Source organism: Macaca nemestrina, chromosome 1 (assembly GCF_043159975.1).
Source record: "Macaca nemestrina isolate mMacNem1 chromosome 1, mMacNem.hap1, whole genome shotgun sequence".
NCBI classification, from domain to species: domain Eukaryota; kingdom Metazoa; phylum Chordata; class Mammalia; order Primates; family Cercopithecidae; genus Macaca; species Macaca nemestrina.
In genome coordinates this window covers 100,990,029-101,005,848 of record NC_092125.1, presented here as the reverse complement: position 1 = coordinate 101,005,848, position 15,820 = coordinate 100,990,029, and the positions used below count along the sequence as shown (strand labels likewise).

Here is a 15,820-nt window from a genome sequence, read left to right as displayed (position 1 = left end):
ACATTAATTTCTAATCATTAAAAATTCTGTGAGGAAGGTATTATCATACCCATTTTTATCTGAGAAAACATTTTATATGAGAAAACTAAAAAAAAAGTTTCATTCTATGGTTATTTGGTTTGAAAGTATTTAAATAGTCAAATCCATATCAATATGACTATCATGGCATTCTGCTTCTCATTTTTTTAGTCAATCTTCTCTCTATCCATCAACATTATTTATTCTGTTTCCCTGTTCCAGAATCATCTTACCAAGAATGCCAAATATGTGATAACCTTGTGACCAAAGAAATTGTATGGTCCATTGTGAATAGTGCCGTAATAAACATATGTGTGCATGTGTCTTTATAGTAGTATGATTTGTAATCCTTTGGGTATATACCCAGTAATGGGATTGCTGGGTCAAATGGTATTTCTGGTTCTAGACCTTTGAAGAATTGCCACACTGTCTTCCACAATGGTTGAACTAACTTACACTCCCACCAACAGTGTAAAGGCATTCCTATTTCTCCACATTGTCTCCAGCATCTGTTGTTTCCTGACTTTTTAATGAATGCCATTCTAATTGGCATGAGATGGTATCTCATTGTGGTTTTGATTTGCATTTCTCCAATGACCGGTAATGATGAGCTTTTTTCATATGTTTGCTGGCTGCATAAATGTCTTCTTTTGAGAAATGTCTATTCATATCCTTTGCTCACTTTTTGATGGGGTCATTTGTGTTTTTTTCTTGCAAATTTGTTTAATTTCCTTGTAGATTCTGGATATTAGCCCTTTGCAACCAACCCAAGTGCCTATCAATGATAGACTGGATTAGGAAAATTTGGCACATATATACCATGGAATACTAGGCAGACATAAAAAAGGATGCATTTACGTCCTTTGCAGGGATATGGATGAAGCTGGAAACCATCATTCTCAGCAAACTATCATAAGGACAGAAAACCAAATGCCACATGTTCTCACTCATAAGTGGGAGTTGAACAATGAGAACACATGGACAGAGGGAGGGGAATATCACACACTGAAGCCTCTTGGGGGGTGGGGGTGGGCTAGGGGAAGGATAGTATTAGGCGAAATACTTAATGTAGATGACAGGTTGATGGGTGCAATAAATCACCATGGCATGTGTATACCTATGTAACAGACCTGCACGTTCTGCATATGTGTCCCAGAACTAAAATATAATCATCATAATAAAAAGAAAATAAAAATGCTTAATGATTCTATAATGTTTATTTTTTATAAAAGAAATAGTGTGGCCCAATCAGCAGAACTGATCATAAGGAAATAAAAATGTCTTTTCAACATATGTGTTGGAAAAATTGCATATTCACATTAAAAAAAGAGATTGGACCCTTATGCTATGTACAAAAATCAATTCAAATGGGATTAAAGACTTAAATTACAACCTGAAACTGTAAAACTGCTGGAAAAAAAACAAAAGGAAAAAGCCTCATGACTTTCATCATATATAATGAGAATTACATATTTAGTATTTTATACAATTTTAAAAGGGTGGGGATAATTTAGAGGGCTGTTGTATCTGGCCATGGTTATCACCTCAGGGAGGGTTTGTACTTTACATAGTAGTTTAATCAGCACTAAACAGCTTGCCTTAGCCTCTGCTCAGGCACCAGAGCAAAGTGATCTGTTTGGTCTTGCCAGTTACTTCTTGGATATGGTACCAGAAACAAAGGCAACAAAAGCAAAAATAGACAAATTGGACATCTTCTGCACAGCAAAGAAAACAGTCAACAACAACAAAAAAGTTCACTTATGGAATGGAAGAAAATATTTGCATACATCTAACAAGGGGTTAAAATCCAAAATGTACAAGGAGCTTCTTCAAATCCATAGCAAAAATGAAAATTAGAAAATGAGCAAAGGACTTGAATGAATGTTTTTCCGAAGAAGATATACAATTGGCTAACAGGTATAAGAAAAGGTGCTCAACATCACTAATTATCAGGGAAATGCAAATCAAAGCGATACTGAGATATTATCTCACATCTGTTAGGATGGCTATTCTCAAAGGAATAGAAAGATAAGTATTGCTGAAAATGTGGAGAAGTTGGAACAATTGTACACTGTTGATAGAAATGTAAAATGGTGCAGCCACTGTGGAAAACAGTGTAGCATTTCCTAAAAACTAAAAATAGAACTATCATATAATCTAGCAGTCCTGCTTCTGGGTATACATCCGAAAGAATTAAAATCAGGATTGTAAGGAGATATTTACACTTTTGCACTTTTATGTTTATTGCAGCACTATTAACAAAAACCAAGAAATAGAAACAATTGAAATGTCTATGACTGATGAAAGTGGCATGTACATGCAATTGAAATAATTCAGTCATAATAACAAATGGAATCCTGTCACATATGACAACATGAGTGAACCTTGATGAACCTATGCTGAGTGAAATAAGCCAGTCACAGAAGGACAAATAACTGCAAGATACTACTTATATGAAGTATATAAAATAGTCCAACTCATAGAAACAGAGTAAATAGTGCTCATCAGAGGCTGAGGGAAGGAAAAATGGGTATTAAAAAGGTATGAAGTTTTATCCATGAAAGATGATTGAGTTCCAGAGCTGTGCTGTACAACACATCACATAAATGTTAACAATACAGTATTGTACACTTCAAAATGTGTTAAGAGGATAGATCTCATGTTAAGTTTCTCACCACATTAGAAAAAAAAGTATATAAGAATCATAGTCTTTTTTGTTGTTGTTTTTGAAATGGAGTCTCGCTCTGTTGCGCAGGCTGAAGTGCAGTGGTGCGATCTCGCTTCACCACAACCTCTGCCTCCCAGGTTCAAGTGATACTCCCGACTCAGCCCCCCGGTAGCTAGGATTACAGGTGCCTGCCACCATGCCTGGCTAATTTTGTGTTTTTAGTAGAGACAGGGTTTCATCATGTTGGCCAGACTGGTTTCGAACTCCTGACCTCAGGTGATCCACCCGCCTCGGCCTCCCAAAGCGCTGGGATTACAGGCGTGAGCTACCGCACCTGGCCAGAATCAAAGTCTCTGGAGCAAAACTGCAATGTGGAAGTCCACAGGAGACATTCAGGGGAAAGTTTTGATACATAAAAACTGGTGAGTTCCTTGAGTTTTCTGTCATCGTAGGCAGCAGAGATTCATGATAAAGTTTGCTCTGACAGTACTCTGGCATTTAATGACTTAAAATTCAGTCCCACCCTGCACTCAAAGTCCGTCGAAACCAACATTGATTCTCCAGTTTCTAAGCATTGTTTATGATTATTAGTCCAGGTAACAAGGCATGTCCCTGAGACAGATGGAAGGGCATGATGAAAAAGTCTTATACCTTGAGGGTTTAACACTTGGACCTCTGACTTTCTTTTTCTACTTCTACAACCTCCCGAGAATATTCATTGGTTCTGATCACATAGAGACCCTTATTTAAAAGGACTCAGGGGAAAAAAAAAAAAAAAGGATGGCAAATACCATGGAAGTATAAAAGGAAGTACAATCTATGAAACTGCATGCCCCAAATGCCCACCAATGATAGACTGGATAAAGAAAATGTGGCTCATACACACCATGGAATACTAGGCAGCCATAAAAAAAATGAGTTCATGTCCTTCGCGGGGACATGGATGAAGCTGGAAACCATCATCCTCAGCAAACTAACAGGAACAGAAAACCAAACACTGCATGTTCTCACTCACAAGTGGGAGCTGAACAATAACACATGGACACAGGAAGGGAAACATCACACACTGGGGCCTGTTGTGGGGTGAGGGGCAAAGGGAGGGAGAGCATTAGGACAAATACCTAATGCATGCGTGGCTTAAAACCTAGATGATGGGTTGATAGGTGCAGCAGACCACCATGGCACATGTATTCCTATGTAACAAACCTGCATGTTCCACACATGTATCCCATAACTTAAAGTAAAATAATAGAATAAAATAAAGTAAAATAAAATAAAATAAAAACTGCATGCTATGCTATATAAATTGGTGCTGAGAGGTTATAGGAGACACTAGTGTTTGTTACAGACAGATTATTTAAAGAGAAAATTGGAAAAGAGCTCTATTTTTTATTAGAGAATTACAAACTTGAGTAATAAGTAAATTTTCAAATAAAGTTAAGGGTTAAATAATCTTAGAGGACTCGAAGTGAAGTGAAAGTGAATACAGTTAACTGCAAAAAAAAAATCCTTTATTTTTTAAATTGTATTATCTAAATGCTCTGGCCCATTTAGAAGTCAAAACTTAGAGAGATTTTAAAATGAGAATTATATATTTAGAAATATTTTACACCACTTTTTTACAAGGGCAGGAATAATTTGGAGGGTTGTTATATTTGGCCATGGTTATCACCTCTGGGAGGGTCTGTACTTTACATGCTAGTTTAATCAGCACTGAACAACTTGCCTCAGCCTCTGTTCAGGCATCAGAGCAAAGTGATCTGTTCCACCTTCTCCTAGACTCAGAAACTTTAAGAGATGCTTTAGATCCAAAAATTATAAAGTCTTCTCAGCTGGAATCACTAAAATCCATACCTGTTTTCTGTGGATCTTTTGGAGTTCAGCTTTTTCTGAGGATTACCAATAAAGACAAATATTTTAACTTAAATGTAAAACTATTTTTTCTCATAAAAATTTTATTATTTTAAGGTTTTACTTTTTGTTCTGCAGAAATAGTTTTTGTTTTAAAATTTCTCAAATTTTGACTTATAAATGGGCTAGAACAGTAGATAATGTCATTCAAAAAAATTTACAAGGCCTTTTGCAGTTTACTGTAGCCACCTTGATTTATCACTTTAGGTCTTCTAAGGTTATTTGTCCCTTGACTCTTTGCTTACAAAACTGCAAACTTGAGGAATATATAAGTTATCAGATGTATATATTGCTCATTTATAATTCTCTAATCAACAAAATAGAACTCTTTTCTTTTCCTATCTTAATCATCTCTCACTTTCTTATTTATTTTATTATTTTTCTGTTAACTTACTTGGTTTTACTGCTTTGAGTAAGAAAAATCCTAAAACCATGGTTTTCCTAAACGCAATTAACTATGTAATTGAAATTGGAAGACAGCTTAGGCCAATAGAACATACACTGCATTTGAAGGTGAATCATCTGATTTAAGTTCTTGTTCCAGCAGTTAATGATCAGATGATTATTGGAAATTTACTTAAAATTTATTAAGCATATAATAATTACAGTAATGACTAATACCTATTCCAGAAAATCATTATATGAATCAATTTAGGTGGAAGACTAAAAAGCATTTTGCATGTAAGTCTACATAGTAAAAGAACTATTATTGTAAACTGATTTGAATAATGTCAACCACATATATTTAAGCCTTTCAATTTATACATTTCATTTTGAAACATTGAATTTTTAAAACCAGAGGGTAAAGGACAGGAATTTGATATGGGATAATTTCTCATAAAGCTAAGTACTTATCTCTTAAAGAATAATTTTGCAATGTATCATTAGCATATCTTGCATAAAGTTGCTTCATGCTCCTGTCCATTAATAATTACCTCTGATTACAACAACCCTGAAGGGAATTATCTAAGCCTAAATTATCAGAAGCTTTACAAAACCGGCATACTTGGTCCATTCAGGGAAATATACTTAAAAAGAGCTCAATGGAAGAATATAATTTCTCATCTGAATAGAGGCAAGTAGGAAATAAAGCCAAGTGTGGAACTAAATGTATCACTGCCTTCAAAACCATGACTAAATGATGAAGTTTAATTACTATGTTTATGGTACTAGAGTCTCAAGATATTAATGAAAGCCCCATTTTACATCTAGGTTTATGTCAGTCATACAAATCTAAGTGGATTACCTATTGTATAGCTTCATTTTACTATTAAAAATTGTCTCTATGGACCGGGTGCTGTGACTCACACCTGTAATCCCAGCACTTTGGGAGGCTGAAGTAGGCAGATGACTTCAGGTCAGGAGTTCAAGTCCAGCCTAGGCAACATGGTGAAACCCCTGTCTCTACTAAAAAAAAAAAAAAAAGAAAAAGAAAAAAAAAAAGAAAATTAAGTGGCTGTGCGGCAAATACCTGTGATTCCAGTTACTCAAGAGACTGAGACACAAGGTTCACTTGAACCCAGGGAGGCTGAGGTTGCAGTGAACAGAGATTGTGCCACAGCACTTCGGTCTGAGGGACAGGGCAAGATTCTGTCTTTAAAAAAAAAAAAAAGTCTCTAAGTGCAAATATACTCTGCATCTTATCTTTATACATTCTCTCCCCCATCCGTGCCATTCTCTGTTGAATATGAAATAGCCTGAGTTTCCAAATTAAAAGCAGGGTCTTGAAGAGATATTTGTACACCAATGTTAACAGCAGCATTATTCACAATAACTAAACAGTGGAAACAACCCAAGTGTGCATGGATAAATGAACAGATAGACAAAATGTGGCATACAAGAGAATATTCCGTGGCTGTAAAAAGAAAACTCTGACACATGGTGTGAACACAAGACTCAACATGGATGAACCTTCAAGAAATTATGCTAAGCGACATAAGCCAGTCACAAAGGGATAAATACCATATGATTATTCATATGATACTCAGAGTGGTCAAATTCAAAAAGCAGAAAGTATTATAGAAGGGTCGTTGCCAGCGGCTGAAGGGAGAAGATAATCAGGAATTATGATTTAAGGCTAAAGTTTCAGTTTTGTAAGATAAAAAGAATTCTGTAGACAGGCCGGGAGCAGTGACTCACACCTATAATTGAGCACTTTGGGAGGCCGAGGCAGGTAGATCACTTGAGGTCAGGAGTTTGAGACCAGCCTGGTGGTGAAACCCCATCTCTACTAAACATGGTGAAACCCCATCTGTACTAAAACTACAAAAATTAGCCAGGCGTGGTGGCGCATGCCTCTAGTCCCAGCTACTCGGGAGGCTGAGGCAGGAGAATTGCTTGAATTCGGGAGGTGGAGGTTGCAGTGAGCTGAGATCACTCCATTGTACTCCAGCTTGGGCGACAGAGCAAGAGTCCATGTCAAAAAAAAAAAAAAAAAAAGAAAAGAAAATTCTGATGATAATAGTTGCATTACAGTGTGAATATACTAATGCCATGAAACTGTATACCTAAAAGTTTCAGGTTATGTATAATTTAACACAATTAAAAAAATATTCTGACATACACGCACCCATAGATACCATGTGTAAATGTGGGTAAACGTAGTTTTGTTAATTCTGGAAGTAAATACATAGGACTTATTAATGGTGCTACCTCTGAGAATGAGAGTTATTGTCAAAAATATTTTTAGTGTATCTTAAACTTCTACATTCTTAAAAGAATACTGATTTTATGTATTAAGTATAATAAAAATTGATATAAAAGTACTATTTTATGGACTCATGAGGAAAAAGATAGAAAAAATAACTGTTTCTATAAAAATACCTTTCTACCCAAGAATACTATAAAAGCTTACTATTAAAAAATGACATTTCTTAAAAAAATAAATAAAAGAGAAAATTGTCTGAGTTTCCTTTCCTATAATGTATAGCTTCAAGACATAAAGACTGCCTCTAATTATTCTTTTATTCATTCAGCAAACTATTACCAAGAGTTTCTATGGACAAAGCATTCTGTTAAGCATTGGGAATGTGGAGATGAACAAAGTAAGATACCTTCTTTCAATTAGCATACAGATTAGAGAGACATAAGATATATAAACTGTGACATAAGAAAGTATAAAAATCATGCCAAATAGAGAGTCCAAACAATGTGTTAAAGAAACAGAGAAATGTGTGTTTACTACTATATGAATATGCTGGAGAAGACGTCAGGAGAGAGACAATATTTTATGACTCTCGCTGGATTCAAAAAATAATAAACCAAGGACCTGTGCATAGTTTTATCCTAGCTTCTTTGAATTCTGTGGTTAGTCAACCCCTGAGGACATTTACTAAGTCCACAGAGATAATAAGAATGACTAAACATCATTTACTACCTGTACATCAAAAAAGGACACACTGAACATGTTAATGTAAATATTTGCATAAATATTCATGGGTAATTAGGAGGTGTGAATTTGGTCTTATTTGACATGATGTGTGAATATCATTGATTGGCGCATGTGCTTTTTTATTGCTTTTTTTTATCTCTTTTTTCCTCAGACTACAGATAATTGTGTTGAAGAATGGTGACAGCACTGCAAACATTAGACTGGTTGGATGCAAACTTTAGACTGGACTGGTCCCAGAAAAAGGAGTACTTGGCAGAGAAGAGCAGGTACATCAGGGCTACATTTCCAAAAAAGAATAAGAAAATAGTAAGGTGGGAAGCACAGGTAGAAAACGCCTTTTGGCATCCACCAGCAGAGCAGTTTCTTAAGATCACAGCAATAATCAAGACGCAAGCCAAAATCACAAGCATTACAGCTGTGATGATCTCCACAGCATACACAATATTCACAACTTTGATTAATACAACTGCGCCAGTGTCCACACACACTAGATTCAGGATAGGATCAAGGTCACAGAAAATATTCTGGATTTGATTTGGACCACAAAATGGCAGTGTGGATATCCAAGCAATCTCAGGGAGCAGCGTGAAGAAGCCACAGATGCAGCAACCTAGAGTCACCTGAGTGTGGTGCTGAGGTGCCACGATTGTGGGGTAGTGAAAGGTATTACAGATGGCCAGGTATCTGTCCATAGCCATGGTGGTGAGCAAGCAAACCTCAGTGATGACGAGGGAGTGAAAGAAATACATCTGCAAGAGGCAACCATCCAGGGAGATGGTCTTCTGATCATTGGCTAGGTTGAAGAGCATCTTGGGGATGGTGATGGTGGTATACCAGATCTCTAGGAAAGAGAGGACACTGATGAAGAAATACAAGGAGCTGTGCAAGCAGAAATCCAGTTCAATGGCAAAGAACACCATAAGACTGCCAATGATGGTGAACAGATAAATGAGCAGCAGAAGGATAAAAAACAAAAGCCAACCAAGCGCGGTGACTCACGCCTGTAATCCCAGCACTTTGGGATGCTGAGGCGGATGGATCACCTGCGGTCAGGAGTTGGAGACCAACCTGGCCAACATGGTGAAACCCTGTCTCTAGTAAAAATATAAAAATTAGATGGGCGTGGTGGCAGGCGCCTGTAATCCCAGCTACTCAGGAGGGTGAGGCAGGAGAATCACTTGAACCTGGGCGGTGGAGGTTGTAGTGAGCCGAGATCATGCCACTGCACTCCAGCCTGGGTGAAAGAGCAAGACTCTGTCTCAAAAACAAAACAAAAACAAACAAACAAAAAACCCCAGCTCACCCTCCTGCAAGCAAGGAAAGCCAGTGAATACAAATTCAGTCACGACTGATTCTTATTTATCATCTTCTCAGTTGTGAGGCAAAAAAGAAATGAGGATCCTGGATGTCTAGTTTAGAAAACCAATTGGATATTCAATTTATTAATTTATTACATTTTCATTAGTTTATTCAAATATTTAGCAAGTGCTCACTTTGTTCCATGTACTGTATACTATGCCAGAATGAAAAGGGCCGCTATTTTAAAAGCCAGCATTCCAAATACATAAGTTGCTGCATTTGTCCTAGCCAGCCACCCCATGAGATTCACCTCCAGTAGAGGTGGCAGGGAGTGAAATGGACTCCATGAGGGTTGTTACCTTTGGTGGTTTAATGCTCTATTTTGGTCTGGTTGGCATCCTGCCAGGAGGTGGCGCTTTCCAAAGAGCATCAGCTGTGGTAGTATGGAGAGGAACTGGTAGTGGGTGGGGCCCTAGAACTCCCAAGGTTATAAGCCCTTTGCCTTCGGCTACCAGAGTGGGAAGGACCATCAGGTGGGAGCAGGGCTAGGCGTGTATAAGCTTAGACTCTCCCTGGGGTGTCTAACTACGGCTGCTGTTGGGGATGGGGGTGAGGTTCCCAGGTCAATGGAGTTGTGTACCTAGGAGGATTATGGCTGTCTCTGCTGAGTCATGCAGGTTGTCAGGGAAGTGGGAGAAAGCTGGCACCCACAGGCCTCACCCAGCTCCCACACAAATGAATGACTGATCTCACTACTTCCACTGTGCCCTCACAATAGCCCCAAGTCTGTTTCCAGGTAGTGGGCAAGCAGGGCTTGAGAACTTGCCCCAGGCTACCCACCTCTAGCTTCGAAAGAAAAGGGCTTGGTTCTTCCCCTGCCTGTGGAATCTGCACACCAGATTCGAGCCCTCCCCCAAGTTCTGACCAGGAGGTTTCTCACCCCATTCAAATTGTTACAAAGTTCAGCTGGGGATTTCTTTCTCCCTGTGGTGTTTTTTCCCCTGCTCCTGTGGCCACCCTCCCAATGGATCCCTGGTTACTTATTGGATAAGGAAAAGCCAAAGAACTATTTCAGTTTCTTCTATTTCTTAAGCCCTAATTCCCCCTGAATTATGAGATTCTGGACATCAGAGAATAAACCTTGGACCCATGTTGTTCCAACACTTAAAACACTCTCCAGCACATAGTAGATAATATACATATTATCTACCTCTAAGTTGGGATGGAAAAATTCTGATGATTCTTGGGAAATTGTGCTCCTAAATTCCGATGAGCCTTTTTTTGCCAGTGGAAGTGGCCTCCCTACCCATAGTGATATCAGCCTTTCTACTTCTTTCTGAGGTAATTAACCTTGTTTTGCTGAGACAATTGCCCCTGAAGCAATTGCCATGCAAAACAATACAGATTCTCCTCAGGACCCATCGCCACTATTCCTCTTTTCTTCTAGACCTAGAGCTAGACTCAAGACCCAGGAGGTCTCCAAAGGTGAGGTATAATATGCAACTCATGAAGAAGTGTGCTACATTGTTTAAGCTCAAGTTTATACAATTAGAAATCTAGAGAACATATATGAGAATAGATAATAAGGATGTGGAAAAATAGTGGAAGGAACATAAAGTTGGATCAAGTCAAATTTATTGATATGGGCTCACTAAGCAGAGATTTTGAATTTAATGTTGCAGCTCAGGGAGTAGGAAAGAGCTCTAATAGTTTGGTTGGTTGGTTGGTTGACTGGTTGAAAGATGGCCCAAAAGATGACCCACCAAAAGCAGAGGAAATGCTTGAAATTGGACTGTTATTCTACAGATTCCACAGTGAAGGGAAGGAAGAGTATGTCTGGTATACAGGAGATTCTTTAGGATATCTTTTAGTATTTCCGTGCCCTGTGATTAAGGCCAATAAAAAATAACAACACCACAATCCAGAAAGGACTACTAATGACCAAGATCCTTGAGGAATTAATGTTTGGGTCACCATATCAGTTAAGGAACTATGACCAACTGACGTGCTTGATGAAGGCAAAGTGAATACAGAATGAGTAGTAGAAGAAGGTAGTTATAAATACTAGCTGTGATAACATGACTAGTTATAAAAATGGAAACTGTAATTATAATTGCCAGGAGTGTTTCCTCCTTATTTTGTTGTGAACATGTTTATATATATACACACACACACATATATACACACACATTAGCAAATGTGCTTTCTTCTCTTTTATCATATAAGACACATTGCTTTATATCAATATTTAATCATTGTTAATTTTACATCGTAACATTTAAGTTATGAAATATTAAGAAAAAACTAAACATCACTCAAGGACTTTACTGACTCTTCTGATCCATTGAAACCCTAAATAGAACAAAAAAGTAAAGGAAGGGCAAATTTGTTTTTGTTTAGATGGGATATTCTTCTCCTTCTGCCTTTGGACACTGGGTGCTCCTCATTCTCAGGCCTTTGGACTTGGACCTGAGTTTATACTATCGGCTTCCCTTGTTTTCAGGCATTCAGACTTAGGCTAAATTACGTCACCAGTTTTCCTGGTTCTCTAGCTTATTATATGCAGCAGATCATGAAGTTCTTGGTCTCCATAAGCATATGAGCCAATATTTACAACACATCTTTGTAGATAAATAGATAGACATTCTATTAGTTTGGTGTCTCCAAAGAATGTTAGATAATACATCTCTCTATTTCTCAAGAATATAGCTAGAATATTAAAAAATGTAGCATGGTAGTAAAGGAAATGCTTTTGAACAAGCACAGACCTGGGTTCAAATTATAACAGCCTCTTACTAAATGTGTATCTTTGGACAAAGCTTAAGCCCTATAAGCTACAGTTTCCTCCCTCTTAAAGTAGTACTGATATCAATACCTATTGCAAAGAATTTCTATAAAGTAACATATGTGTATGCGTGTGTGTATGACAATGTCTTAAATGTGAAGAGTGCCCAATAAGTGGAAAATTGCATTAATATTATTGTCAATAAATATAATTACCATTGTGAATATACTACGGTGTATTAGTCAGGGTTCTCTAAAGGGACAGAACTAATAGGATAGATGTATTATTAAAGTGTATTGACACACTATCACAAGAAGAGGTACCACAATCGGCCGTCTGCAAGCTGAGGAGCAAGGAAAACAGTCCAAGTCCCAAAGCTGAAGAAGAACTTGGAGTCTGGTATTCGAGGACAAGAACCATCCAACACAGGAGAAAAGTGTAGGCCAGAAGACTAAACCAGTCTAGTCTTTCCACGTTCTTCTGCCAGCTTTTATTCTGACTGCACTGGCAGCTGATTAGATTGTGGCCACCCAGATTGAGGGTGGGTCTGCCTTTCCCAGTCCACTGACTCAAATGTTAAATCTCCTTTGGCAACACCTCACAGACACACCCAGGAACAATACTTTGCATCCTTCAATCCAATCAAGTTGACACTCAGTATTAACCATCACATATGGTATTTTATTATTACTAGTAAAAATTTGATTAATAAATGCAGTGAAATTTTAGGTAAAATAAATATATTTAAAACTATCACGGAATAAGTTAGCAGCTTCTATCCTCTCCAGGCCAGAAGGCGTATGTTTCCTTAATCCAGAGGATTCACTAAGAGCACATTTACAAGGTAACGGGAACATCAACACACGATGCATTTTTTTTCTGCTTTATTTTCTCTTGTTTTTCCCTCAGCTTGGAATATTTTTTCATTACCTGCATGCACACACACACACACACACACACACACACAGAACTAGTAAAATTACTTTATGTTCATAATTTGAAATGAAGGTATGTTTAATCACAGAAGGTTTTAAGGCAGGCTAATAAAGCAATCAGATCTAAGTTGTAAGAACAGCTCAGTTTGCAGTGGGGAAAGAAGCTTGAAGTTGAGAAAGCATGCATGTAAAGCAGGTAGTGTTAGCTATATTAATTTTTAGGGATATTGATAATATTTAGGAAATGATTGCTGCAAAACTTAAAAGTGGAAAGGACAGAGAAAAAAATGGTGTGACCCTTTCGTATAATGGAGCTTTATGTGTAACAGCTCTGTAACAATATTGCACTTACAATAGCATCAATTAGTCAATAAATTAGAAAAACAATGACATTTTTCATGTCATTTGAAGAAGATTAAAAATACTTGACTTAAACTCAGTGATACTTCTTGTATTTCTTTTTCCCTCTGTCCTCCTGTTCTTAAACCAAGTATCCCCTAAAGCCTTTCTTTTACCCAGACCCCCTGCACCCACAATCAACAGATTTTCTCTGATTTTTCTTCTCTTCTGTATCCCAACTTTTATTTGATAGCATTACCCCTTTTTATAAGATCTCTCCTTAACTTCTGTCTTTCCATTTGATTTTAAAATATCATAAGATGTAGGAGTAAAAGTAATGAAAAGATTGTGGCACAAAAGTGGGGAAATCACACTGATAGCTATAGGATTTGTGTTGGCAGGGTAGAGAAGGGTAAAAATTTATTAACATTTGCACAGTAATAAGCTTTATCCTATCTTAGCTGAATCATGAGCCCTGGAGAAAAATAGCTTTTTATAAAGTGTGTATGACATGAAGACTCAGCAAGAGAAAGAAGCGTCACCAAGGAAGGATAGAAATGAGTTTGGAATCCTAAAAGCCAAAGAAGAGAGCCTGAAAGAGTTGTTGCCTAACACAATTGATCGATTGTCTAAAACAATCAGAGTGCAGCACGGTGGTAGTTTGGTTTATTCATTCAACAGATAGTTTTTATGTTTATTACTTAATATGTACAATGCATTTGATCACAGTGAATGCAACATCTGGGTTTTTTTATTTATCATGAAAAACTGATTATTTAATGAGTAACTTAATTAAATCGCTTATTGATCAATACTTGGATACTCAATTTATAAATTTGAATCATTTTTCAACTATAGAAGCTGAAGGCACCATGGATAAAACTTAGTCTTATGAAGGATACTTTTTAAATGACCATGTCTTACAGACAAATATGTTAATTGCTTTAAAATTAAAGTAAATATTTATACAGAACATTTCAACATGATGAATTTACTACGAATAACTTGAGTGGCAGAAAGTTTAATTAATAAAATCAGATTGAAAAATATGTCTAACTGAGTAAAGATTAAATAGAAGCTATTGACTTTAGCTATTACTGAATTTTTTTTTTTTTGTGAGCTTTGGGAGACCAGTTTCAATAAAAGGCTGATAGGAAAAGACAGATTGCTGAGAGCTGAAGGTGATGAGAAACCATCAACTATACAAGATCTCAACTAAAAGATCTTACTGGAGGTCCCTTGTCTTATGGAAAAAAAATACCTTAGCTTGACCTATGTGCTTTTTTATAGTTTCTTTTATTTCTTTATTCCTCAGGCTATAGATAATGGGGTTGAAGAAGGGAGACAAAACTGCAAAGGCCAGAGCAATGGCTGTATCCCAGAACAAGGAGTAGGTGGCAGAGAAGTGTAGGTACATGAGAGCCACACTGCCAAAAAAGAGCAAAAAGACTATGAGGTGAGAGACACACGTGGAAAATGCTTTGCGGCGGCCTCCAGCTGAACGAATACGTAGAATTACAGCCACAATACCAATGTAGGACATGAAGATGAGCATCACAGCTGTAATAATCTCCACTGCATGGATGACATCCACTACCTGAATCATGACAATGGCTCGTGTGTCTGTGCAGGCCAGGCGCAGCACTGGGAGGAAGTCACAGAAGATATGCTCAAGGTGATTCGAACCACAAAATGGCAGTGTAGAGATCCAGACAATTTCAGGAAGGGGTGTGATAAAGCCACAAACACAGCAACTTAAAGTCAGTTGGGTACATAGCTTGGGGGTCATGATAGTGGGATAATGAAGCGGGCTGCAGATGGCCAGGTAGCGGTCAAAGGCCATAGCTGTCAAGAGACACACTTCACTGATGCTGGTGGAATGGAAGAAATACATCTGTAGGAGACAACCATTGAAGGAAATGCTCCTCCTCTCACTAAGCAGGCTAGACAGCATCTTTGGAATTGTGGCTGTGGTATACCAAATCTCCAGGAAAGAAAGAGCACTGATAAAAATATACATGGGATTGTGGAGGTGAATATTCAACTGGACCACTGTGAGGATGACCAGGTTTCCAGCAACAATGAAAGCATAGATGAAAAGCAGTGGAACAAAGCAGACAACAGACTTAACCCAGGAATAAGGGAAGGCAGAGAAGATAAACTCCTGAGCGGTGGTTCAATTGGGGCTCTCCATCTCGAAGTTGGAAGTGAGAGTTTCAATTTCCAGTGCACTCAAGTCTCCTAGGAGGCGTCTACTATTAGATAAAGAAATACACTTACAAGAAGCCAGCCTCTGGATAGATCCCTGTAATGGGGATAGAAAGGAAGACAAGGAAGAAGGACATGGTCCATATTCCATAGTTGCTTAAGACTTAAGTTGTAGTGTGGGAAAAATCCAGTGGGAAAGCACAGTCAATATTTTGGATGTGAAATTATCAAATATTGACATGCATCAGAATCACCTGGAGGGTTTG

At 37.7% G+C, this 15,820-nt stretch overlaps 2 protein-coding genes across 2 annotated transcripts in view; both read right to left on the bottom strand.

Moving 5' to 3' along the window:
- Positions 1-9,697, bottom strand: part of LOC105498134 (spectrin alpha, erythrocytic 1) — an 86,904-nt gene extending 77,207 nt beyond the window's left edge. Inside the window, exon 1 of the mRNA XM_011770005.2 lies at positions 9,647-9,697. The gene's annotated coding sequence lies outside the window, so the exon portion shown is untranslated. The remainder of the gene's footprint in view (positions 1-9,646) is intronic.
- A 4,864-nt stretch (positions 9,698-14,561) lies between these two features.
- LOC105498132 (olfactory receptor family 6 subfamily K member 2) lies at positions 14,562-15,820 on the bottom strand. The gene is given in 2 exon segments (XM_011770001.2): positions 14,562-14,603; positions 14,605-15,820. Coding segments are annotated over 2 exon segments (1,143 nt in total). The 5' UTR covers positions 15,706-15,820.